General features: G+C 40.2%; 1 protein-coding gene and 1 non-coding gene across 3 annotated transcripts in view; both read left to right on the forward strand.

The window, feature by feature from the left end:
* The window catches only part of PPM1E (protein phosphatase, Mg2+/Mn2+ dependent 1E), a 256455-nt gene that overhangs the window by 219689 nt on the left and 9862 nt on the right, over positions 1–26904 (forward strand). The window contains exons 2-6 of one of the 2 annotated variants that reach the window (XM_008996939.5): positions 7369–7487; positions 15985–16184; positions 20235–20423; positions 23528–23671; positions 24544–24637. In XM_008996939.5, the coding sequence (XP_008995187.3) occupies positions 7369–7487; positions 15985–16184; positions 20235–20423; positions 23528–23671; positions 24544–24637 (746 nt within the window). The remainder of the gene's footprint in view (positions 1–7368; positions 7488–15984; positions 16185–20234; positions 20424–23527; positions 23672–24543; positions 24638–26904) is intronic. The other variant, XM_078373665.1, reaches the window with a different exon arrangement.
* Positions 23118–23257, forward strand: LOC118154143 (U4 spliceosomal RNA). Its single transcript, XR_004744040.1, has one exon. It is a non-coding gene; the product is annotated as a U4 spliceosomal RNA (small nuclear RNA).

Raw genomic sequence — 26904 nt, forward strand, 5'->3', positions numbered from 1 at the left:
GGGGACTGGAATCATTGAAGGCCTGTGAACTTACATGTCAAGCAGTTGGTAATGGCTACTGGCTGGAAGACCACAAGCCTCATCCACATGAGCCTGTTCGTGTGGTTTCTCCACATGAGCTAGTTTGGGATTCCTCATGGCTTGATGGCTTAGCTGAGTATCAAGAGCAAGTATCCAGTGGGAAACAGAGGAAGAAAGAAGAGGAAACCAGAGGGAAGCCACATGGCCTTTTATGACCAAACATCAAAGTCACACAGTATCACTTTTGCTACATTATTTTATCCAAGTAGTCACCACGCCTCACCCATGTTTAGATTAGGAAGGGAAACAGACTATCTTTTTATGGGGAATGGCAAGGTTCTAAAATAGCATGTGGGACCAGGAATGTTGTTGTGGCCTTTTAAAAAATATCTGCCACAGTCTTTTCTGGCCACGCAATTCACATCCTTCCTACTTGCTAAATACACTCACCTACATACCCTAAGATTTCTCAAAGTCTAATCCCACTATGGCATTAGGCTTAGGCTTGAGGTCCAAGATCTTATTGAGGCCAAGACCATGTACAGATAGGATTTCTTAGGTAAGATTTCTTCCTTTAAAAAAAAACTCCAATAAAAGTTTGAATTTTATGTTTAATTATCAAAATGTATACTGTATTAGATCAATTGTGTACCAGTAATTATACTGATAATGCAGTATAAAAGAAAATGTTTAACATGAGAGGCCTATGGTCACAGGAAGTTTTTTTTTTAATTTAATTTCAATTGTCATACATATTTTTACTGCATAGACATATTATATGCTGCTTTGACTGAGTCCCATAGACTTTGGTATGTTGTGTTTCTATTTTCTTTTGTTTCAAGGCATTAATCAATTTCCTTCTTAATTTCTTTCTTCACCCATTGGTTGTTCAGGAGCATGTTGTTTAATTTACATGTATTTGTGTAATTTTGAATGTTTCTCTTGTTACTAGTTTCTAGTTTTATTCCATTGTGATCAGATAAGATATATGATATGATTTCAATTAAAAAATTTTTTTTGGCCAGGTGCAGTGGCTCACGCCTGTAATCCTAGCACGTTGGGAGGCCTAGCTGGGTGGATCATGAAGTCAGGAGTTCAAGACCAGCCTGGCCAACATGGTGAAACCCCGTCTCTACTAAAAATACGAAAATGAGTTGGGTGGGGTGGCACACACCTGTAGTCCCAGCTACTCGGGAGGCTGAGTCAGGAGAATTGCTTGAACCTGGGAGGCAGAGGTTGCAGTGAGCCGAGGTTGCACCACTGAACTCCAGCCTGGCACCTGGTGATGGAGTGAGACTCTGTCCTAAAATAAATAAATAAAATAAAATAAATTAATTAATTAAGGTTTTTTTGGCCAGAAACGGCGGCTCACGTCTGTAATCCTAGCACTTTGGGAGGCCTAGCTGGGTGGATTATGAAGTCAGAAGTTCAAGACCAGCCTGGCCAACCTGGTGAAACCCCGTCTCTACTAAAAATACGAAAATGAGTTGGGTGGGGTAGCACACACCTGTAGTCCCAGCTACTCGGGAGGCTGAGGCAGGAGAATTGCTTGAACCCGGGAGGCAGAGGTCGCAGTGAGCTGAGATCACACCATTGTACTCCAGCCTGGGAGACAGAGCAAGACTCTGTCTCAAAAAAAAAAAAGAAAAACTTTTTTTTAGCCTTGTTTTGTGTCCTAACATATAGTCAGTCCTGGAGAATGTTCCATGTGCTAATAAAAAGAACTCATATTTTGCAGCTGTTGGGTGAGATGTCCTATAAATGTCTGTTAGATCTGTACTGATGTTTCTTTGTTGATTTTCTTTTTTTTTGTTTGTTTTTCTCAATGGAGTCTTTCTTTTTCACCCAGGTTGCAGTGCAATGTCATGATCTCAGCTCACTGCAACCTCCACCTCCAAGGTTCAAGGGATTCTCATGCTTCAGCCCCCTGAGTAGGTAGGATTACAGACACCCTCCATCATGCCTGGCTAATTTTTGTATTTTCTTTTTCTTTTTTTTGAGAGAAGGAAAGAAAAAAAAATGAGTAAAGGAGAGGAAGAAAGAGGAAGAGAAAGAGGGAGGGTGAACGGAAATATTGTTTTATTCTGAAAAAAAAATGGGTATTAATAATGGCCAATCAATGTTTCATTTAAACCTCTGAGTAGGTGCGATGTGGTATTGACAAGCATGTATATTTTGAGTATTTGAAGTGGAGAGCTCTATAAATATTTATTAAGTTTACTTGTTCCAGATCTGAGTTCGAGTCCTTGATATCCTTATTAATTTTCCGTCTCATTGAGTCTAAGTATGTATCTGGGTGTTAGGATCGTTAGCTCTTGTTGTTGCACTGATCCTTTTACCACTATATCTTTGTTGCTTCAAAATCTATTTTATCCGCTATGAGAATTGCAAGTCCTGCTTTTTATTTATTTATTTATTTTTGCTCTCCATTTGGTTGGTAAATCTTTCTCCATCCCTTTGTTTTGAGTCTTTGTGTATCCTTGCATGTGAAACAGGTCTGGATGTAACATGCCGTTGGGTTTTGGCTGTGTCTTTTGATTGGGGGATTTAGTCGATTTAAATTTAGGGTTACTGCCATTTGATGTTGACTGGCTGTTTGATCCATTTGTTGATGTAAATTCTTCTTTATGTTGGTGCTCTTTACTTTTTGGTGTATTTTTAGAAAGGCTAATACTGGTTGTTTCTTTCTGTGTGTAATGCTTCTTTCAGAAGCTCTTGTAAAGCAGGCCTGGTGGTAATAAAATCTCTGAGTACTTGCTTGTTCATAAAAGATTTTATTTTTCCTTCAGTTGTGAAGCTTAGTTTGGCTGGATATGAAATTCTGGGCTGAAGGTTCTGTTCTTTGAGGATAATTTTTGTATTTTTAGTAGATACAGGGTTTCACCATGTTAGCCAGGCTGGTCTTGAACTCCTGATCTGAGGTGATCTACCCACCTCAGGCTCCCAGAGTGCTGGGATTACAGGTGTGAACCACTGCTCCTGGCCTCGTTGTTGATTTTCTGTCTAGATGATTTGTCCAATGCCGAGTTGGGTATTGAAGTCTCCAAATGTTACTGTATTGGCATCTGTCTCTCCCTTTAGATCTAATAGCATTTTCTTTATGAATCTGAGTGCGCTGGTGTTGGATGCATATATATTCACAATTGTTATAGCTTCTTGCTAAATTAATCCCTTTATTACTATATACTGTCCTTCTTTGTCTTTCTTTTACAGCTTTTGACTTAAAGTCTGTTTTAGCTGATATAAATTTAGCTATTCCTGCTTGCTTTTGGTTTTCATTTTTGTGAAATATCTTTTTCTATCCCTTCATTTTCAATCTGGGTATGTCCTTACAGATTAGGTGAGTTTCTTGTAGGCAGCATATAGTTGGGTCTTATTTTTGTTTTTGTTTGTTTTGTTGTTTAAATTCATTCAGGCAGTTTCTTTTAATTGGGAATTTTAACCATTTTATCTTCAAGATTATTATTAATAGATGAAGACTTACTCAAAACATTTATTGATTGCTTTCTGATTATTTTGTGTAACCTTTGTTCCTTCCTCTCTCTTTTTATTTCTTTAAAAGATGGGGTTTCACCATGTTGGTCAGGCTGGTCTTGAACTCCCGACCTCAGGTGATCCGCCTGCCTTGGCCTCCAAAGTGCTTGGATTACGGGCGTGAGCCACCACGCCTGGCCCTTCCTCTCTTATTATATATTTTTGTGGTTGTCTTTCTCCTTTTTCTGTCGGCTCTCCTGGTGAATTTTATAATTTTGCATGTTTTCATGAGAGCAATTATTATCTTTTTACTTCCAAATGTTAGACTCCGTGAGCATTTCTCTTGGACTGGACTAGTGGGAATGAATTCTCTTATTTTTTGCTTGTCTGGGAAAGATTTTATTTCTCTTTCATTTTTGAAGAATAGCTTTCCTGGGTATAATATTTTTGGTTACCTGGGTTCTTTTTCTTTTTATAGTTCAACTATATCATCCTCTTCTCTCCTGGCCTGTAAAGTTTCTGCTGAGAAAGCTGCTGCCAGTCTAATGGAGATTCCCTTATATGTGACTTGATGCATTTCTTTCGAAAAATAATTCTCTTTTAGAATTATTTCTTTGTCTTTGCCATTTGACAATTTGATAGTTAGGCGTGGTGACTCATGTCTGTAATCCCAGCAACTTGGGAGGGCAAGGCAGCTGGATCACCTGAGGTCAGGAGTTCGAGACCAGCCTGACCAACATGGTGAAACCCTGTCTGTATTAAAAATACAAAAATTACCTGCACTTGGTGGCAGGCACCTGTGATCCCAGCTACTTGGGAGACTGAGGCAAGAGAATTGCTTTCACCTGGGAGATGAAGGTTACAATAAGCCAAAAATCACACCATTGCACTCCATCCTGGAGTACAAGAACGAAACTCTGTCTCAAAAAAAAATTTTTTTTTAACTATAATTGAGTGGAATCTATTTGAGATTGAGTGGAATCTATTTGAGAACATTCCAGCTTCCTGGATCTGAATATCCATCTCTCTCCCAAGACTTGAGAAGTTGTTAGCTATTATATCATTAAATATATTTTCTGCACCTTCTCTTTTCTCTTTCTGGAATGCCCATAATGCAATTATTTGTTTCCTTAATGGTGTCCCATAAGTGCTGTAGACTTTTTTCATTATTTTTTCTTTTTTTTTTTTTCTGCCTAAGTTTTTTTTAAAAGATCTGTCTTGAAGTTCAAAAATTTTTTCTTCTGTTTGGGCTAGTCTGCTGTTGAAGCTCTTTATTGTATTTTTTATTTCATTCATTGAATTCTTTAGCTCTAAGATTCCTGTTTGATTCTTGTTTTGTGATATCTCTTTATTGAATTTTTCTTATTTTTATTAACTGGTCTGTACATATTCTCTTGTATCTCATTGCATTTCCTTAAGATGATTATTTTGAGCAACATGTGATGGCTCATGCCTATAGTCCCAGCCACTTGGGAGGCTGCAGCAGGAGGATTGCTTGAGTCCAAAAGTGCTGGCCTAGGCCGGGCGCAGTGGCTCACGCCTGTAATCTCAGCGCTTTGGGAGGCTGAAGCGAGTGGATCACGAGGTCAAGAGATCGAGACCATCCTGGTCAACATGGTGAAACCCCGTCTCTACTAAAAATACAAAAGTTAGCTGGGCATGGTGGCATGTGCCTGTAATCCTAGCTACTCAGGAGTCTGAGGCAGGAGAATTGCCTGAACCCAGGAGGCGGAGGTTGTGGTTAGCTGAGATTGTGCCATTGCACTCCAGCCTGGGTAACAAGAGCAAAACTTTGTCTCAAAAAAAAAAAAAGTGCTGGCCTATAGTGTGCTATGCTAATCCAGTGTCTACACTAAGTTTGGTATCAATATGGTGACCTTCTGGGAGCAGAGAACCATCAGGTTGCTTAAGGAGGTATGAACCAGCTCAGGTCAGAAATAGAGCAGGTCAGCCAGGTGTGGTGGCTCACACCTGTAATTTCAGGAATTTGGGATGCCGAGGTAGGTGAATTGCTTGAGCTTTGGAGTTCTTTTCTATTTCCATAGCTTTAAATACCATCCATATGTTTGCAACTTCCAAATTTCATAACATCTCAAAATACCAGATTAGAATATCCAGTTAACCATTTGATACCTTGACTAGGACATCTCAAGTATTTCCATTTTTTTTTTTTTTTTGAGATGGAATTTTCACTTTTGTTGCCTAGGCTGGAGGGCAATGGCATGATATTGGCTCACTGCAATCTCCACCTCCCAGGTTCAAGCAATTCTCCTGCTTCAGCCTCCTGAGAAGTTGGGATTATAGGTGTGCACCACCATATCTGGCTAACTTTTTTGTATTTTTAGTAGAAATGGGGTTTCACCATGTTGACCAGGCCAGTTTTGAACTCCTAACCTCAGGTGGTCCACCCATCTTGGCCTCCCAAAGTGCTGGGGTTACATGCATGAGCCATCGTGCCGAGCTGATATTTTCATCTTAATGTGTTAAAATGGGCTGGGCGCAGTGACTCATGCCTATAATCCCAGCACTTGGGGAGGCTGAGGCAGTTGGATCACCAGAGGTCAGGAGTCCAAGACTAGCCTGGCCAACATGGTGAAACTACGTCTTTAATTTTTAAAAAAATGTTAAAATGAACTATTGATTTCTACGTTACCCCACTTCCTTCACAAACTTGTTCTTTTCCTAGTTTCCCCATCTTGGCAGAGATTCTACCATTCACCTAGTTGCTCAGACCAAAACCCATGATCAGACTTAATTATTTTCTCTTCCTCTCTCACTGCTACATCCAGTCATCAACAAGTTCTATGTTTCTTCTCACCTGGGTTATAACAACTTCCTCATTGGTTACCCTCTTTCATTCTTGCTCCTTTCTAATTTCCTTTGATACAGCAATCAAAGCAATAATTTAATTCATATGTCTGATGTAGAGCAATTATGAGTACTCTCTTGCTCATGATCTTCTGTGAATTCACATTACCCTTTGAAGAGAATTCAAATTCCTTATAGTCTAAAAAGCCCATGTATCTGGTCTTTGCCTATTCCTCTGATTTTATTCTGTGCCACTTTCCCCTCACACACTATGCTTCACTTCCTCTGGGCTTTTTAGTTCCTTACAGATGACAAGCTCTCAAAAAGGTCCTGTATCACTGAGTACTGTGGCTCACACCTGTAATCCCAGCACTTTGGGAGGCCAAGGCGGATGGATCACCTTAGGTCAGGATTAGCCTGGCCAACATAGTAAAACCCCATCTCTAGTAAAAATACAAAAATTAGCGCATGCCTGTAGTCCCAACTACTCGGGAGGGTGAGGCATGGGAAAATAGCTTCAACCTGGGGGGAAATGGAGATTGCAATGAACCAAGATGGCACCATACTGCACTCCAGTCTGGGCAACAGAGCAAGACTGAGTCAAAAATAAAAAGTTCTTTATAAATTTTATTCCCTCTGCCTGGAGTATTCTCTCCTAACTTCCCACTCCCACATAACTGAGTCTTTTTCATCCTTTAAGATACTGCATTCCTCACCATTCTATCTAATAAGTGTGTACCCCACTTTATTATTCTCTGTTGTTGTATCCTGTTGGTTTCCTGTATAAAACTTATCCCGCTTTTAAGTTATATCCTATTGGTTTGTCATCTGTCACTACTTCTACTAGGTAAGGAGCCATGTCTGTGTTATACATCAGTATATACCCAGTGCTCATAGTGCCTAATCAATAAATATTAATTGAATATTGTTTAAAGGTGTGATTTTGTTTTGCGACAATGTTATAAATATGTAATTATTTTTTAAAATATGTAATTATTAATAGTGTTAAATGTATTACCTCCTAATTCTTTTGCTGAAAATAGCCTTTTGTCTTTTTTCTTGCAGTAACTGTCCTTCCTTTTTGGCTGCTGCTTTAGCCAGAGCCACATCAGATGAAGTCCTCCAGAGTGATCTTTCTGCACTTTATATCCCAAAGGAAACAGATGGCACAGAAGGGACTGTGGGTGAGTACCTTCATACATTATTTGTTTAAAAATACTAGAATCTTCTCTGTGTAGTTGTCCACAGAAAATACCTGCAAGATACTTAATTTAATTACATTTACCTGCTGGTTATTTATATAGTGGTAGCAGGAGAAAAAAATGCTACTTTTTTCCAAGTCAATAAAAGGAGGGGAGAGGAGAAAAATACAAGTGTATTTTGAAAAAGGTAGAGTAGTATATAGAAGGTAACTGGAGCAACAGGAGATTGTCATAAATGATATCTAGATGAATGGGAAGATTAAAGTGAGGAATGTGAAGATAACAACAAAAAAGATGAGTGAGGGAGGGAGGAAGAATTTGAGCAAAACCTACTTGAAATGTTTAGGTTACCTTTAAAAATCCAAGTTAGGCCAGGCACAGTGGCTCACGCCTATAATCCCAGCACTTTGAGAGGCCGAGTTGGGCAGATCACCCAAGGTCAGGAGTTTGAGACCAGACTGGCTAACCTGGTAAAACCCCATCTCTGCTAAAAAAAAAAAATACAAAAATTAGCTAGGCATGGTGGTGCATACCTGTGGTCTCAGCTGTTTGGGAGGCCAAGGCAGGAGAATTGGTTGAATCCAGAGGGGCGGAGGTTGCAGTGAGCCGAGATCACACCACTGCACTCCAGCCTAGACAGCAAAGCAAGATTCAGTTTCCAAAAAAAAAAAAAAGTCTTAAGTTAAAAGATACAAATATTCAATAAATCAGTTGCAACACAACTTCTCACTAATTATATTAAATTTTATATCGGCCGGGCACGATGGCTCACGCCTGTAATCCTAGCACTTTGGGAGGCCAAGGCGGATGGATCACGAGGTCAACAGATTGAGACCATCCTGGTCAACAAAGTGAAACCCTGTCTCTACAAAAAAATTGGCTGGGCATGGTGGTGCGTGCCTGTAGTCCCAACTACTCGGGAGGCTGAGGCAGGAGAATTGCTTGAATCCAGGAGGCGGAAGTTGCGGTGAGCTGAGATCGTGCCATTGCACTCCAGTCTGGGTAAAAACAGCGAAACTTCATCTCAAACAAACAAACAAACAAACAAACAAATAAATGTATTTTATATCAGCTGGGCACAATGGCTCACGCCTGTAATCCCAGCACTTTGGGAGGCCAAGATGGGCGGATCACAAGGTTAGGAGATTCACCTACTAAAATACAAAAAAATTAGCCAGGCGTGGTGGTGCACACCTGTAGTCCCAGCTACTTAGGAGACTAAGGCAGGAGAATCACTTGAACCCAGGCTGCAGAGGTTGCAGTGAGCAGAGATCATGCCACTGCACTCCAGCTGGGCAACAGAGCAAGACTCCATCTCACAAAAAAATTATATCTACCAGTAAATAGAGCTTTTTATGATAGATATGCATATGTTATTTAATTGCATAGATCATTGTACATTTCTTTTCCAGGGAAAGTATGAGGCTCTATTTCTTAAATAAGTTATGTTTATTGTCTTAGGCTTATATGTATTTGACAGGATCTAAAGAAAAGATTTTTATAAAAATTAGAGAATTATGGCCACTCACGGTGGCTCACACCTGTAATCCCAGCACTTTGGAAGGCTGAGGTGGGCGGATCATGAAGTCAGGAGTTTGAGAACAGGCTGATCAGCATGGTGAAACCCCATCTCAACTAAAAATACAAAAATTAGCTGGGCATGGTGGTGTGTGCCTGTAATCCTAGCTCCTTGGGAGGCTGAGGCAGGAGAATCACTTGAACCTGGAAGGCAGAGGTTGCAATGAGCCAAGATCGCGCAGCTGCACTCCAGCCTGGGTGACAGAGCAAGACTCTGTCTCACAAAAATAAAAAATTAGAGAATACTACTCAAAAATTGTTAAGAAATTTTAACATTTCATACGGTTTGTTCTATTTAAAGCATTTGCCTTTAAACATGGGATATATAGAGCAAAGCATATATTAATGAATTTGAGTAGCTGGATTCCAGAGAATTTGAGGCAGCTATAAAAGTAAACACTTCTGTTCTTTATCTCTGTAGATTGTTTGTAATAGAAAATTGGCAAGGAGGGAATTACTTTTCTTGTTTTTACTGAGAGTAACTGATTCACCTAGAATCAAATTGTTCCAGAGTCAAGTTGGATAGAATTCTTGCTATAAAGTACTGGTCTTTCCTCTGCTACTGATGCATAGAGTAAAAGTCTTATAATGAAAAGTTAGATTAAATTCTGCTTCACTCCAGCCAGGGTAACAGCTGATTCAGCTCCAGCTCAGAACAATGACATTAATGACTGATGAGTAATTTACAGCTGGGAGGGGGTGGACTGCTACTTTGGACAGTTTTCACTTTTTTACATTCTTTTTATATTTTTCCATTTCAAGCAGCAAGTATTTATATACTGATGTCTTACACTACTCCCTGCAGAAGGAGAATACTTAATCTAGAAAGATTAGAGCGTTGCCCTACATGCCTACGTTGGAAGAATCTTTTGATCCCTATAAGATAGCAAAAGTGAAATGAAAGGTTTTCTTTTGGTGGACATAATTGGTTATTCTGATTTTTAATTTTTTCAAGAGATTACCTAGTAATCTCTCCATTCGAATGCTGTGATTCAGACTGATCTACTATTATTCTAAACTATTTGGAAATCTTTTATTTAACCAAAATCACTCAGTGTGAACTGCACCACAGAGAATCTCTATGGGGCATACTGTGTTTATTCATACATCAAAGCAGGAGGAAATGAGCGTACTGAATCAGGCCTGCTGTCACTACCTTAAAGTCCTCACTGAAGTGCCTTTTGTCTCTCTTCTTGGTTGTTTCCAAAAACAGACTTAAAAAAAAAATCCTTAAAGTTATTTTCATGTTTACATTATCCCTAACAGAATGTTTGCTAATGACCTTGGATATCTCACTTGGTACAAATTTAGTTTGGTTTTTACAGCTTTTCTCCAAACTAAAACCAATTTGAGGGCCCAGTGTGACGGCTCATGCCTGTAATGCCAGTGCTTTGGGAGGCCAAGGCAGGAGAATCACTTTAGGCCAGGAGTTTGAGAACCAGCCTGGGCAATATAGTGAGACACTATTTCTACAAAAAATTTAAAAATTAGCTGGGCACAGTGGCATGCACCCATAGTCTCAGCTACTTGGTAGGCTGAGATAGGAGAATCACTTGAGCCCAGGAGTTTAAGGTTACAGTGAGATATGTGCTACAGCCTGGGCAACAGAGTGAGACCCTGTCTCAAACAATGACAAAAACAACAACCCAGAAAAGCAATTTGAAATATCACAGTGTAAAAATTATTATTATTATTATTATTATTATTTTGAGAGAGGGTGTCACTCTGTTACCCAGGAGGGCTGTGGCATGATCACAGCTCACTGAAGCCTCTACCTCCCAGGCTCAAACGATCCTTGCAACTCAGCCTCATGAGTAGCTGAGACTACAGGCAGGCGCCACCATGCTCGGCTAATTTTTGTATTTTTTTGTAGAGACAGGGTCTTGCCATGTTACCCAGGCTGGTCTTGAACTCCTGGGCTCAAGTGATCCTCCTGCCTTGGCCTCCTAAAATGCTGGGTTTATAGTCATGAGCCTCTAAGCCCAGCCTACTGTAAAAATTAAAAACAAAAAGGAAAAATGATCACTAATACAGAGGAAATTAAAGAATGATAAAAAGTTTTTGTAAGTAAATTTGAAAACCTGGATGTTTTCTAGAAAAAAAATAATTAACAAAGTTTAAGAAGAAAGAGATTGAGAAAATTATCGAGGAACTGTCCCCCAAAAGGCCATGGAGTTGGTGACTCTGCAGGTGAGGTGAACATTTTCAGGTGATCAAAGAAAGATAGATAATTGGAATACTTTTTATTTTTTTAATTATATATTTATTTATTATTTTTTGAAACAGAGTCTTGCTCTGTTGTCTACACTGGAGTGCAGTAGCGTGATCTCGGCTTACTGCAGCCTCTGCCTCCTGGGTTCAAGCAATTCTTTTGCCTCAGCCTTCTGAGTAGCTGGGATTACAGGTGTGCACCACCACACCCGGGTAATTTTTGTATTTTTAGTAGAGACAGGTTTTGTTATGTTGGCCAGGCTGATCTCGAACTCCTGACCTCAAGTGATCCACCCAACCTGTGCCTCCCAGAGGATTACAGGCATGAGCCACTGTGCCTGGCCCCAATCCTTTTTAAAATGAATGCTCCAGTTGCATGGAAAAAGAAGGAAAATTTGCATAACCTAACACTGATACCAAAATCTACCCAAGACTAAAAAAGGAAATGAGAGACCAGTCTTAGTGATCAACATAAAAAAACTTAAGTAGGCCGGGTGTGGTGGATCATGCCTGTAATCCCAGCACTTTGGGTGCCAAGGCGGGCAGATCACCTGAAATCAGGAGTTCCAGACCAACCTGGCCAACATGGTGAAACCCCATCTCAATTAAAAATACAAAAATTTGCTGGGTTTGCTGACGGGCACCTGTAATCCCAGCTACTCGAGAGGCTGCGGCAGGAGAATTTCTTGAACCCAGGAGGCAGAGGTTGCAGTGAGCTGAGATCATATCATTGCACTCCAGTCTGGGCAACAGAGCAAGACTCCATCTCAAAAACAAACAAACAAACATCTTAAGTAAGATATTTGAATATTGAGTACAGCAGTTAATTCATTCAGTGAATGTTTTATTGAGAACCTACTATAGATGCTTATTATACTGGGGAAACAGCAGTGAATAAAAAACATCAAGAATGAAATATTGGGAAGTCTGTAGCAGAACTTATCTATTAACAGGTCAAAAGAAAAATAATCTCTAAAGATGCCAAAAGAAACATCTGATAAAACAATATTCCTAATTTCTAAAATATTCTTTGTAAAGTAGGCCTAGATGGATATATCTTGGATGCCATGTTTATGCTTAATGTATATTCTAGAATTTGTCAGTTGTACATGACTACAAACACAGCTTCAGTTATCTTCAGCAAAACAGAATGTATGGACCGTCTTCCAGAATAAGGGATACACAGGTAGATTCAAGGCTTCAAACGAGCTCAACAGGATCTGGCATTTCTCCAACTCTCAGCGGTACCTTCTTTCATTTTGATTTCATTTTCAGACTCCATGAGGTAGCAGTATGACTTTCTAGGAACCCAGGTCTTCATCTGTCCATATTGAAGTTGAGCAGGAAAACAAGAGTAGATTTTCTCAGTTGTTCTTACATAAGCCACAGGATTTACTTTAGTTGGCGCAACTTGGATGGTTTCCCATTCCTGAACTAATCACTGGCCAAAGGAGTGGGATTCTCTACCTGGCTAAACCTGAATCACAAAGTCTCAGAGTAAAGAAAGAAGGAAGTGTTACTGGAAGAAAAAGCAATGTTTGCTAGTTTTAAATAACAATTATAGTTGTGGCCAGCACTGGTGGCTTATGCCTGTAATCTCAGCACTTTGAAAGGCCAAGGTGGGTGGATCAATTGAGGTCAGGAGTTCAAGACCAGTCTGGCCAAAATGGTGAAATTCCATCTCTACTAAAAATACAAAAATTAGCCAGACGTGGTATGCCCTTGTAATTCCAGCTACTCAGGAGGCTGAGGTATGAGAATCCCTTGAACCCAGGAGGTGGAGGTTTCAGTGAAACAAGATTGCACCACTGCACTCCAATTTGGGCTACAGAGCAAGACTCCATCTCAAAAAAAGAAAGAGGGCCAGGCGCGGTAGCTCAAGCCTGTAATCCCAGCACTTTTGGAGGCCAAGGTGGGTGGATCACGAGGTCAAGAGATCGAGATGATCCTTGTCAACATGGTGAAACCCCGTCTCTACTAAAAATACAAAAAAAAAAATTAGCTGGGCATGGTGGCGAGTGCCTGTAATCCCAGCTACTCAGGAGGCTGAGGCAGGAGAATTACCTGAATCCAGGAGGTGGAGGTTGCGGTGGGCCGAGATTGCGCCATTGCACTCCAGCCTGGGTAACAAGAGCGAAACTCCGTCTCAAAAAAAAAAAAAATGTTGGATTGTCTGTTGGCTTTAGTTTTCTTCTTGTATATACCTCCATAGGCTGTTTTTGCCCTTTGTCTTTTCTCTTTTAAATTTACCCTTTATTTTCAGTTATATAAAAATGTTAACAGTGGGGATAGGCATAGTAGCTCATGCCTGTAATCACAGTACTTTGGGAGGCTGAGGTGGGAGGATCACTTGAGGCCAGGAGTTTGAGATGAACCTGAGCAATATAGTGAGACCCCATCTCTACAAAAAAAAAAAAAAAATCTTTTTTTTTATATATATTTTTCTTTTTCCTTGCAGATTCGTCAGGAAAAAAATATTTTCTTTTGATTAGCCATCGGTGGTGGCATGTACCTGTGATCTCAGCTACTTGAGAGGCTAAAACAGAATGATTGCTTGACCTCAGGAATTGTAGGCCACAGTGAGCTATGATTGCATCACTCCACTCCAGCCTGGGCAACAGAGAGAGACCCTCTTATTAAAAAAATTAAAATAAATTGGCCAGGCACGGTGGCTCACGCCTGTAATCCCAGCACTTTGGGAGGCCAAGGCGGGCGGATCACAAGATCAGGAGTTCAAGACCAGCCAGTTCAAAACCAGCCTGTCCAACATGGTGAAACCCTGTCTCTACTAAAAATACAAAAAATCAGCTGGGCATGGTGGCAGGTGCCTATAATCCCAGCTACTTGGGAGGCTGAGGCAGGAGAATTGCTTGAACCTGGGAGGTGGGATTGCAGTGAGCCGAGATTACACCACTGTGCTCCAGCCTGGGTGACAGAGCAAGACTTCTGTTTTGTGGGGAAAAGAAAATTAAAGGAGACAAAGCCACCATATGGGATTTACCACCCTATGCTATGTTAATGAGGAAGAAAAGGAAATGAGAAAAAACTTCAGGTCAACTTTTCGAATATAGTCATTTTAAAAATAATTTTAAATAAGGAAAGAGGTAAATGTAGTCACAGATTAAGGCAAAGACAGGACTGAGAAGTTGGGAGTCCACGTCCCGGGCTGTTCTAGAACATACAGTCTTTCTCTTCTTTGGAATTTGTGTTCTAGATTGGAGGAGGCCTGTGTAGCCATTGCCATCTGGCACTTATTTTCTCAGGCTGTCAAGCTATATCTGATTTAGTTAAGTAAAAAAAAATTTAAGTTCAATTTTTTTTTTTTTTTTACCTGAGATGTAGGAGGAACTTCTAAAATACTGGCCTGAGAAAACCTAATCTGTCTTTGGTATTTCAGTAGCTCAGCTTAAGTGGAGGACACCTTGAGTGGAGGGTTCAGTGATAGGAAATCTCTTCAGTACCATTCAGTGTTGGCTTAAAAGGCTTACATATCTGTCCATCTACTGAGGGTATATGTCTGCCTCAGAAGTCAGCTCGCCAATTCTAGCCAATAGGTGAAGTAGTAGACACAGATGAAGCAGTAGGCTTAGCGTCAAGAGTTCTGTTGGTATTGCTTCTCTGGTTGCTCTCTCTCTTTTTCTATCTAAGGTCACACGAATAGACAGAGTTTAGGTACCTTTTTCCTTAGAGTAATATAAAAGTTTGAACTCTTGCTAACGCATTGGCTAAACTATTTAAACTACTGCCTAAAACTTTAATAAACAAATATATTAAACAGAAAAGACAGGCTGAGCATGGTGGCTCATGCCTGTAATCCCAGCACTTTGGGATGCCAACACAGGTGGATCACCTGATCAGGAATTTGAGACCAGCCTGGCCAACATGGTGAAACTCCATCTCTACTAAAAATATAAAAAATTAGCCAGGCCTAGTGGCAGGCACCTGTGATCCCAGCTACTCAGGAGGCTGAGGCAGGAGAATCACTTGAACCCAGGAGGCAGAGGTTGCAGTGAGCCGAGATCACACTATTGCACTCCAGCCTGGGCAACAAGAGTGAAACTCTGTCTTAATTTTAAAAAGAAAGAAAGAAAACACACACACATTTCAGTTACAAATGATGATCATTTATAGGAGAAAAAAGGGTACTGGATATAAAGGAAGAAGTCAGGAAGAAAGAGAACATAGACAAATGGTAAGCAAGGTAAACCCTTCTTATTTCTGTAGTTTGTCAGCTGTTTTCATAGGCCTTCCATATCCTAATAAACACTGTATATCCAGCTAATTGGACTATGGAAGCGGTGTTAATCACTACTTATTTTTCTAAGCATGGCTCTCCAGGTGATAAACCATAGCAGACAACCAAAAAGAAACTGGTGCTGGGAACTAGGGAACAGTGTGGCAAGAGCACTTCTTCGGCTGGAAGTCAAGCCAGGAATAGGTCCAGCCCTGGCCAAAGGTTTTCTCCTCATAACAAGAATATGTAGTGGCCGCTGCAGGCTGATGATTTTCTACTAGATAGGTTGTGATTTTCTCTCTTCAGAAGCAACATTTCATTTTTCTTGAGAAGGATGAATTTATTCTATTAAGGAGGAACTTGATTAAGGTGACCTACTTCTGTCTTTAACAAGCAGAGAAATGAAAAGCAGTTTTACAAGGCTCTTCATTGGGGGTTTCTGTGTTTCTTTCACAGAGATTGAGACAGTGAAATTGGCCCGTTCTGTCTTCAGTAAACTACACGAGATTTGCTGCAGCTGGGTGAAAGACTTCCCTCTCCGCAGGAGACCCCAGCTTTATTATGAGACATCAATCCATGCCATCAAAAACATGCGCAGGAAAATGGAGGACAAACATGTCTGCATTCCTGACTTTAATATGCTCTTCAACCTAGAGGTAAAGGGCACTTCTGGAGAGTCAGTGAAATTTTAAAAACAAAACAAACACCTTCATGGTTCTGTTAGAAAAGGAGAATTTCTGATATATTTCCAATTGTATCTCTGGTAGATTAGAGTAGGGCTAAATGCAAAGTGGCACAAATTTGCAACAGAAAGGGAACTATTTTATGTTCTTTGAATAGGTAATGCATTCACATGGTTCAAAATTGGGAAAATAAAAATGTCTTTCTTATCCTTGTCTCCAAGATACTCAGTTCCCTTCCATGAAGGCAAGGAAGTCAGTCTTTTGTATCACTTTCCAGAGCTATTCTGTAAACATATAAGCAAAAAAAGAAAATGATTAGGCTTGGCACGGTAGCTCATGCCTGTAATCCAGCACTTTGGGAGGTGGATGTGGCAGGATTGCTTGAGACCAGGAGTTCAAGACCAGCCTGGGCAACAGACATAGTGAGACTGTCTCTTAAAAAAGAAAAAAGAAGGCCGGGCGCAGTGGCTCACGCCTGTAATCCAAGCATTTTGGAGGCCAAGATGGGTGGATCATCTGAGGTCGGGAGTTCAAGACCAACCTGACCAACATGGTGAAACCCCGTCTTTAAAAAAAAGAAAAGAAAAGAAAATACTATTTTAAAAAATTATATCTCAATAAAGCTGTTTTGTAACAACAATAGCAGCAGCAGCAATTTCTATAGCATAATCAAATGGGGTATTAAGTTCTCACATTACTATGATGCTGAAGCAACACAAACATAAAAGGAAAAATTAAAGCTGATGCAGTTTATTTCATGTGATTTTCTTTTTAAAATCCTGGTCTCTGAGATAGGAAAGTAGCTGGAATTATATTTCATGAATCTCTGTATCTGACAAATTGGATCCATATGAGCCTTGGCAGCTTAATAGCTATTTTGTTATCTTTCTTTTCTTTTTCTATTAAATGTATTACGTTAATACAAACAGAAGTAGGTTTGTTTCCTTTGCCTGTCACTTGCCTCTTTTCTTCACTCAAGTCCATAACTTAAAAATTACGATGTAGTAATTCATACAAAGCACAATATTTCCTCTACTTGGCAGCAAAATTTAAATTTTAGTTGACTGTCAGGTTGGTAATTGGTGCTTATGTTATATGTTATGATAGATCAGCTGATGTGTTTGTTTCCAGTATCATGGCCATGCAAATACAACACAGAAGGATTGTGTGATAATCCTTATAGCACTGTACCTACTTGAAGATTATACTCATATGTGTGGGCATTATTGTTGTTTGTTGACTTGGTTGGATTTTATTTTGCCTCCTAATTTCAAAATCAGCCCAAGGTCTTAACTCAGAAAGGAGCACCTTGCTATAGTGAAACACACTTTGAGAGGAATATGGGAACACGTGTTTAGAACCTAATAAATTTTCACACTCTTTGATCTGGTCGTTTCACTTTTAATTCTTTATTATAAGAAAAGAGAAATGCAGAAAAGTCTTAGACATGTTTTGTTTGACATAAATGTTTTCTTTACAACATTGTTTATAATAAATTGAAAATGATCTAAATCATGAAAGGGAATAACTATGATATGTTCATAAAATAATGTCTTCAAATAAATCTTAATGAAATGAGGAAATGACAAAAAGTAGGATATAAAATATTATGCACATTCTGATCCTAATTTCATTTACATATATATGTATATATAGATATGGATATATATAGAGAGAAGACTGGTATCTGTGGATGGTGGAATTATTGGTGATATTTCTTTTGTCATTAAATTATCACACATTATTATAATAGGGAAAACATCAGTGAATGTTTTTAGTTCTTTTAAAAAGAAGCTATACTTTTTTATTTTTTAAAGAAATAAAAAAAATTCTTCCTTTTGTTTCTTCTGGTGCTATTTTGAGTTGTTTAAAAATGAGTACTGCTTTAGCAGAGATAGAAAGTCTACCTGTCAGGATTATTCCTTTTTTTTTTTTTGAGATGGAGTGTCACTCTGTTGCCAGGCTGGAGTGCAGTGGCACAATCTTGGCTCACTGCAACCTTCACCTTTCAGGTTCAAGAGATTCTCCTGTCTCAGCCTCTGGAGTAGCTGGACTACAGGCATGTGCCACCATGCCCAGCTAATCTTTGTATTTATAGTAAAGACAGGGTTTCACCATGTTGGCCAGCATGGTCTCCAACTCCTGATCTCAAGTGACCCACCTGCCTCAGCCTCCCAAAGTACTGCGATTACAGGCGTGAGCAACTGCAGCCAGCCAGGATTATTTCTAGAGAGTTGTTTAGTCTGTCTTTAATGGCGTTAAAGTTGCTAAATGAACTAGTTGTAATGTGTGTATTAGACATAGGTTTCATAATATTTTGGTTATTCTATGGACCTTTATATTTGGTGTTTTGGGGAATGTAATATACCCTTTTAAAAAGAACTTTTTCAGCCAGGTGCAGTGGCTCTTGCCTAAAATCCCAGCTACTCGGGAGGCTGAGGCAGGATGATCCTTTGAGCCCAGGAATTCGAAGTTACAATGAGTTATGATCATGCCACTGTACCCTAGCCTGGGTGACAAAGTGAGACCCTGACTCTAAAAATAAATAAATAATAAGAACTTTTTCAGGCTGGGCACGGTGGCTCACGCCTGTAATCCCAGCACTTTGGGAGGCTGAGGCGGGCGGGCACTTTGGGAGGCTGAGGTGGGGGGATCACAAGGTCAAGAGATCGAGACCATACTAGCCAACATAGTGAAACCCCATCTCTGCTAAAAAATACAGATTGGCTGGGCATGGTGGCATGCGCCTGTAGTTCCAGCTACTCGGGAGGCTGAGGCAGGAGAATCATTTGAACCTGGGAGGTGGAGGTTGTTACAGTGAGCCAAGATCATGCCTCTACACTCCAGCCTGGCAACAGAGCAAGACTCCCATCTCAAAAAAAAAAAATTAATTAATTAATTAATTAAAAAGAACTTTTTCAAAGTGCAGATATACTTGTTATTTTAATAGCTCTTCCGAATCCCCATGAGACAGCAACTCATCCCTGCCTAACAGATGAGAAAACTAGCACAGAATATTACGTGATTCGCTTAAGAATCAATGACAGGCCTGGACTCCTCTAAGCTCCGAGAGCATAGGAAAAAGAACTCAAAAGACTTGCAAACGAAAGTCATTACATACTGTTGCCTGAAGGGAGCTCAGGACTCAGTGCCAGTTCAGTTGCCACAGATCTCTTACGTGAGACAGAGCTGTTACGATTTAAACACCTTAGCAAATGATAAAGCAGCAAACTTCTTAATGGTTGATATGGCATCTTATGATTAGGTCTTTTTTGTCAAGATAAAGCACAGGATTGGAAGATCCCCCTACTGGCAGTTGCCTTTGCAAGGAAATGTGAAACTAAAATCTTAGATTATGGGGTGAGGCAAAGTGGTCAGCCATACAGGGCATTTGAGCATCTGATGTAGTTCAAGTTTGGTGAAGTAGTTTAGAAATACTATGCTGTTTATGATGAGAATGCAGCGTGACTGGGAATGATTTATGAAGAACATATTATAGTTTAGAAGCATGTTTCTGCTTTCGTATCTTTATATATCTTAAACTTGAATTTAATTGCCCTTGTGCTGGAAGACCAGTTATTTTCTATTGTTCTCAGTTTCTAATTTTGCTATTAAAGAACTTTCATTTTGAAAAAAAATCAATCTAGAGCTGCTTTTGTTCAATTCCTTCTCATACTCTCCATATTCCCCCTCCCTCAACTTGTAACAGCAATTTTGAAGCAAATGTATGTGGGTGGTTTCCATGGTACAAGACAACAACTTTCACGGAGAGAGGGCACTTCAGCTTGAGCTAATTGGGTATGACGTGTTCCAGTGTTCTGGTGTGTAAACACAGATGCCCTAATATTGCAGGTATTTCAGCAGTTGATCAGGCATGTTAGAGAAGGAAAACATTTAGTCTCATTATTCCGAATGACAAATGCAGTGGAGGAGAAAGGATGGGCAACAGTGATGCCAAGAGATTGGTTCATTTGAATCATGCCATACCCAGCTCCCTCAACTGTTCTGTGTTTCTGTTCACAGGACCAGGAAGAACAAGCTTACTTTGCAGTGTTTGATGGCCATGGGGGAGTTGATGCTGCCATTTATGCCTCCATTCACCTCCATGTTAACTTAGTCCGCCAGGAGATGTTCCCCCATGATCCTGCTGAGGCCCTGTGCAGGGCCTTCCGGGTCACTGATGAGCGGTTCGTACAGAAAGCAGCCAGGGAGGTATGCCCCTTTTTCACAAATTCCAGCTAGAATTGCACTAGCTGAGCTCAACTTAGTCTGTGTGGTTAAAGGGCTGTTTAGATTTTCTCTTTCGGGGCAGACATTATCCAAATTGTATTCTTGACTCATAGTATTAGATTCTGTTGTAGTTCTAATTGCCTTCTCAGGAAGTTTCAGAGGGTACAATGATGTACTATATAGAAAGTCTCAAGCTGTAATTTTCTGGATTCATTTCTGTAATAATTGCTGGATTTGGCAGGTGAGTTTCATCTTTCTTGTGTTCACCATTGCTTGTCAGGTTCACACCAGGACCATCTCTCTAAGCAGACTCTTGCTGACAAGATCTGGATATGGTGAATAAAACAATGGTCTAAAAAAGAAACAGAAACTGGGATTACTTCCATACATTTGGTTCTAAATGGGTAGGCAGTGTTTTGCTGTGTATCTCTTGAAGGAAAATTCTCTTGGAGAAGGTGAATCCTTAGATGATCCTTGAGCTGATTTTTCTCTTACTGGCAGAAAAGTCAGAGCTCCTGTCCTACATTGCTAAGGTTAATCAGACCTAAGTTTTTTACTTTGAATGAATGGCAAGGGTTCTGTATTAAGGTCTAAAAGTTAAAAAAATTAATTATCATTCTGGGTATTGGTACATAATTAACTACAGTATAATTACTATAGTATTCTATATTGGTTTTGTAATGAGGGGTGAATAGAAAGTAAATGATTTTTAATTTTTAAAAGTAATTACAGAAATAGATACAGAGAAAATAAGACTCCTGCCCTGTGACTTAAACATTAACTTTTTTTTTTGAGATGGACTCTCGGTCTGTCGCCAGGCGGGGGTGTGGTGGTGCAGTCTTGGCTTACTGGAACCTCCGCTTCCTGGGTTCAAGCGATTCTCCTGCCTCAATCTCCTGAGTAGCTGGGACTGCAGGTGCACATCACCATGCCCAGCTAATTTTTTGTGTTTAGTAGAGACAGGGTTTCACCATGTAGGCCAGGATGGAAACATTAACTCTTTTTAAAATGGGCTTGGAGGCCAAGTGCGGTGGCTCATGCCTGTAATCCCAGCATTTTGGGAGGCTGGGGTGGGCAGATCACAAAGTGAGAAGTTCAAGACCAGCCTGGCCAACATGGTGAAACTCCGTCTCTACTAAAAATACAAAAAGTTAGCTGGGTGTGATGGCACATGCCTGTAGTCCCAGCTACTTAGGTGGCTGAGGCAGGAGAATCACTTGAACCCAAGAGGTGGAGGTTGTAGTAAGTGGAGATTGTGCCACTGCACTCCAGCCTGGCTGACAGAGCGAGACTCCATCTTAAAAAAAAAAAAAAAGGAAAAAAGAAAGGGCTTGGAAAGATCAGGGTAATCACTTAGTCCATTTTTTTGATAGCATAGTTAATGCTACCAGCAATAATGGGGCTTGGAATTAATAAAACAATAATTCAGACCTATTTGGTATTAAGAAAGAGAATTATTTTTTCTCTCTCCCCTCCCCTAAGTTTGGATTAATATGCAAATCCAACAGTAACCAGTAGAGTCCACACAAAGAGGTGGGGCTGGAGAATAAAGCCGCGTTTGACCTCAGAGCTTCCAGTCTCTTGAGGACCTGCATTCTGCTTGGGTCTGCCTCTCTTGAAGCTGTGGGCTTTCATCATCTGAGTTGAGGACAAGAGCGGGCCCCTGAGAGGTGACCTGTAATCACCAATGTGAAACAAAGAGAATCACTCTGTCTTCTTCACCCTCTATTCTATTCCTTTTTTTCTGTCTTCTCAAAATTATGTTTTTCTTTTCTGACCACGTTTACCTCATTTGTTTCGTCAGTGACCCTGGTGTCTCAGTTCTGCCAATAGTTCTGAATAGGTTTGTCTCAGCAGCCCCTTTTTTCCTCCTTATGCTTCCATGTGCTGCTAACTGCTGGGAAGAAAGCAGCTATTCCTGTGGTGAAGCAGCCCTGCCTCCTGTTCTCTCTAGGGCATATGCACTAAAGTGTCTTTATCATGTGTTCTAGGGGGCTGAGTTTTTGAACATTCTGTGTGGGAAGACATTTTATTGGTGGGTGAGGATTTATAACAAACTTTCCCTATATAGGGAAAATGAGAAGTTGTTTTTCTCATTGGATACAAGAGGCCTTTTACCACCCCTGACGCATTGGTTCTAATTTAGGCCAGGTCCTTAGTAACAGAAAGTCATGCTTGTTTGATGGTGACTCATGTCAAATGGGGATGTCATTTTCGTATAGTAGGATCAAGAGCTTTAAGTACAGTGGTAGCTACTGCAGTGAGATTCCAGGCTGTTTGTTCTTTATGCAGTGTTCCAAAAGCAAAGCCCCCTAAAAATATTGGTAGGGAGGATATTTTTAAAAGTACAAGCATCTTAGTACTCCAGGGAACGTAAGCTGTCTCTTGGCTCCTTAGCTTAATTTCCAGAGATTAGAGCACTTGTTGTGTACCAGTCAGATGTTTTATATATCATTTTGTACAGCTAGGATTCTCCCAGTAAACAAATAGGATGTCAGTAATGAAATGAAGAGCAGAATATAGACACTTTTGCTCTGAGTATTTCTATAGGGGATTTGGTGCTTGACTGGGAGGAAAAAGAATCTCCATTCTGTTTTATGTACTAATCAGTTAACTGCCCTTGGGCAAGTCACATAACCTGCCATAGTTTTCTTATTGGTATTTAAAGTGGAATTAAGCTTTGCGCAGTGGCAGTATTGTAGCCATGAGGTTTATCCGAGGTGCAATTATTGCTAATTGGAAACTTCTCCCAATACCCCACCGTGATGACTTGCAACACAGTCGGCACTGGCAATTTTTGACAGTCTCTGTGGAAACTGATTATAAAAAAAAATAAAGTGGAATTAATAATCATCCCTGCCTTGCAAATCACAGATCAGGTGGACTTATATGTGTATATACACATAAATAAATACATATATGTAAAAATGCATTGAGACATATGAATTATTGTGTATTTGTGAAATTCCATTATCAATAGTGTAGCTCCCAGCTAAAAAGCTTACATTAATTATAAATTGCTTCTCAGTAAGAATGTAGTATCTATTTCTTTTCACTGAATGTGGTTTTATTTAAACTATTTTCAGAGCTTAAGATGTGGGACCACAGGAGTGGTGACTTTCATCAGAGGCAACATGCTACACGTGGCCTGGGTGGGTGATTCCCAGGTTATGCTTGTGAGAAAGGGCCAAGCTGTCGAACTAATGAAGCCACACAAACCTGACAGAGAGGTAAGTATGGTCTGTTTTAATAGAGCCCATGCTCTAGTTATTAGATTTTCTAGTTATTGGTTAGGATTCACTTAATTTTTTTTTTTTTTTTGAGACGGAGTTTCGCTCGTTGCCCAGGCTGGAGTGCAATGGTGCAATCTTGGCTCACTGCACCCTCGCCTCCCAGGTTCAAGCAATTCTCTTGCCTCACCCTCCCTAGTAGCTGGGATTACAGGCACACGCCACCATGCCCGAGTAATTTTTGTACTTTTAGTAGAGACATGGTTTCACCATGTTGGCCAGGCTGGTCTTGAACTTCTGACCTCAGGTGATCCACCTGCCTTGGCCTCCCAAAGTGCTGGGATTATAGTCGTGAGCTACCACACCTGGCCAGGATTCACTTAATAATAATTATTATTTCTTGAAATGAAGTCTCACTCTGTTGCCCAAGCTGGAGTACAGTGGTGCAATCTTGACTCACTGTAACCTCCAACTCCCTGGTTCAAGTGATTCTGCTGCCTCAACTTCCTGAGTAGCTGAGATTACAGGTATCTGCCATTATGCCCAGCTAATTTTTTCTATTTTTAGTAGAGATGGGGTTTCACCATGTTGGCCAGGCTAGTCTCGAACTCCAGACCTCGTGATTTACCTGTCTTGGAATCCCAAAGTGATGAGATTCCAGGTGTGAGCCACTGCGCCTGGCCACTTAATATTACAATTATTGCTACAATTATTATAATTATTGCTATCAGCAGCTGTGCCCACCCTCCAATGGAGAAACAAGGAGAACCTTTTCATGAGCAGATAAGTATTATATTTGTTGTTTACTGTTAAAGTAGATGAATAAATCCTGAATCCAGTTATTTGCTTCTTTTTATTGCATTGCTGTTTAGGATGAAAAGCAACGAATTGAGGCCCTTGGAGGTTGCGTAGTCTGGTTTGGTGCCTGGAGGGTGAATGGAAGTCTGTCGGTCTCCAGAGCTATTGGTAGGAAAAACAATTTTTTGTTTCTCCAAACTGTCCTCTTCTAGCTCATTGTCCTGTATTGACTCTGATGCAGGGAACCTGAGATGATAATTTATATTCCCAAAGTGCTTATTATTATTCTTTAAAATAATAATTGGATGCCTGTTTTGAGTCAATTAAATCTGTATGTTTATATATTTAAATTCCATTACTGAAAGAGAACCATATCAAGAAATGCAGAACTTACTTTCTATGCTTTTTAAATTTTATTTTATGGAAGCCTTTAATCATCAGTACACAATTCTGCTTTAAACCACAGCAATTGGGCCAGGTACAGTGGCTCACATCTGTAATCCCAGCACTTTGGGAGGCTGAAGCAGGCAGACTGCTTGAGTCCAGGAGTTCAAGCCTGGGCAACACAGTAAGACTCCATCTCTTTAAAAAAAATTTATATATCTGGGCATAGTGGCTCATGCCTGTAGTCCTAGTACATGGAAGGCTGAGGCAGAAGGATTGTTTGAGTCCAGGAGTCTGAGGCTGCAATGAGCCAAGATTGTGCCATTGTACTCCAGCCTGGGCTTAGGGAGTGAGATCCTGTCTCAAAACAAAAACAAAAAATCACAGTGTTCCTCATTTCATTGCATTTTGGATCAAATCAGTATTTTCCAGAGAATGAAAGCCTTTCTCCATATTTTATCCACATTTATTTTGTTTATGCCTTTAAGTTATTTCAATGAAGGGCTGGCCATGGTGGCTCACGCCTGTAATCCCAGCACTTTGGGAGGCCGAGGTGGGTGGATCATGAGGTCAAATCAAGCCCATCTCTACTAAAAATACAAAAAATGAGCCAGGTGTGGTGGCACATGCCTGTAGTCCCAGCTACTCGGGAGGGTGAGGCAGGAGAATCACTTGAACCCAGGCAGAGGGTGCAGTGAGCCGAGACTGCACCACTGCACTCCAGTCTGGGTAAAGGAGTGAGACTCCATCTCAAAGAAAAAAAATTATTTCAATGAATTTTAAAATGACATAAATAACAGAATAATAGGAAAAACATTGTGCTTTCTATATGAAAACTACTTTCTGTAGTGGTATAATAATTTGTCAGATAACCCTGGGGTTTCAAAGAACCCTATATCCCTGGGACTTAAGTTTTTCAAAAGAATAGGAACGTCAAATTCAGTCTAACACATAGAGATTAAACAGCTAAGTTGGCTGGACAAAAATGCAAGGGTATAAGTTCAAAGAATTAAGCTATTTCTGTCTTTGTCTCACTTTGGGCCCTGGCTTTATTATTTTAGGCTTCATGGCTTCAATTCCTGTTTTTAAAAAAAGAATAAATCAATATGTGTATCTATATGGGCGATATATACATGTATACTGCAGTTTTTTATCTGCTTCCCTAAAGAAATGAAGTAATTAGACATGGGGATAACATGGATAAATGGAATTCACATCTAGTCTCAAAATTTAATCATTAACAAAAAATTCCAGAACATGAAGAAAATCTTAAAGGATTGTGCTTTCGCCACTGATTTGAGTTCCTCCCACTCTTTGGGAAGTTGCTGGCAACTGTGAAGTGGCCCAAATATGAGCAGAAAGCTGAAAGGGAAATAGAGAGCTAAAAGTCTACAAATGCCTTCTGAAAAATTGAAAGTTGGCTTTACCTTAGACTGGAGGAAGTTATTAGGAGCTCTAGAATAAGGCCAAAAAGGGGAAATTGCTCATTTCTAAAATATACCCTTATATGCAATTATTGTTTTTGATAGGGAAAATTCTTTATTATGCACATTGTAGGAGATTTAGCAGGACTGTCCAACACCCATTAAATGCTATCCTGGACTGAAAATCATTGAACCAGAGGACTATACTATCTGTGGAACTAATTTACATTAATTATCATTGTATAAGTGCTTGACTGGCCAGTGAATTCAGTTGACAGCTCAAAGCAAACACCTATATCTCCTCTTTTGACCTGTCTTTGTCAGAGGATTGAGGATCTTTTTTTTTTTTTTCCTGAGATGGAGTTTCACTCTTGTTGCCCAGGCTGGAGTTTAATGGCACGATCTCAGCTCACCACAACCTGTCTCCAGGGTTCAAGTGATTCTCCTGCCTCAGCCTCCTGAGTAGCTGGATTGCAGGAATGTGCCACCATGCCCAGCTGATTATATATTTTTAGTAGAGACAGGATTTCTCCATGTTGGTCAGGCTAGTCTCGAACTCTTGACCTCAGGTGATTTACCCGCCTCGGCCTCCCAAAGTGCTGGGATTACAGGCATGAGCCACCGTGC

The sequence above is a fragment of the Callithrix jacchus genome, chromosome 5 (genome assembly GCF_049354715.1).
Source record: "Callithrix jacchus isolate 240 chromosome 5, calJac240_pri, whole genome shotgun sequence".
Classification (NCBI taxonomy): domain Eukaryota; kingdom Metazoa; phylum Chordata; class Mammalia; order Primates; family Cebidae; genus Callithrix; species Callithrix jacchus.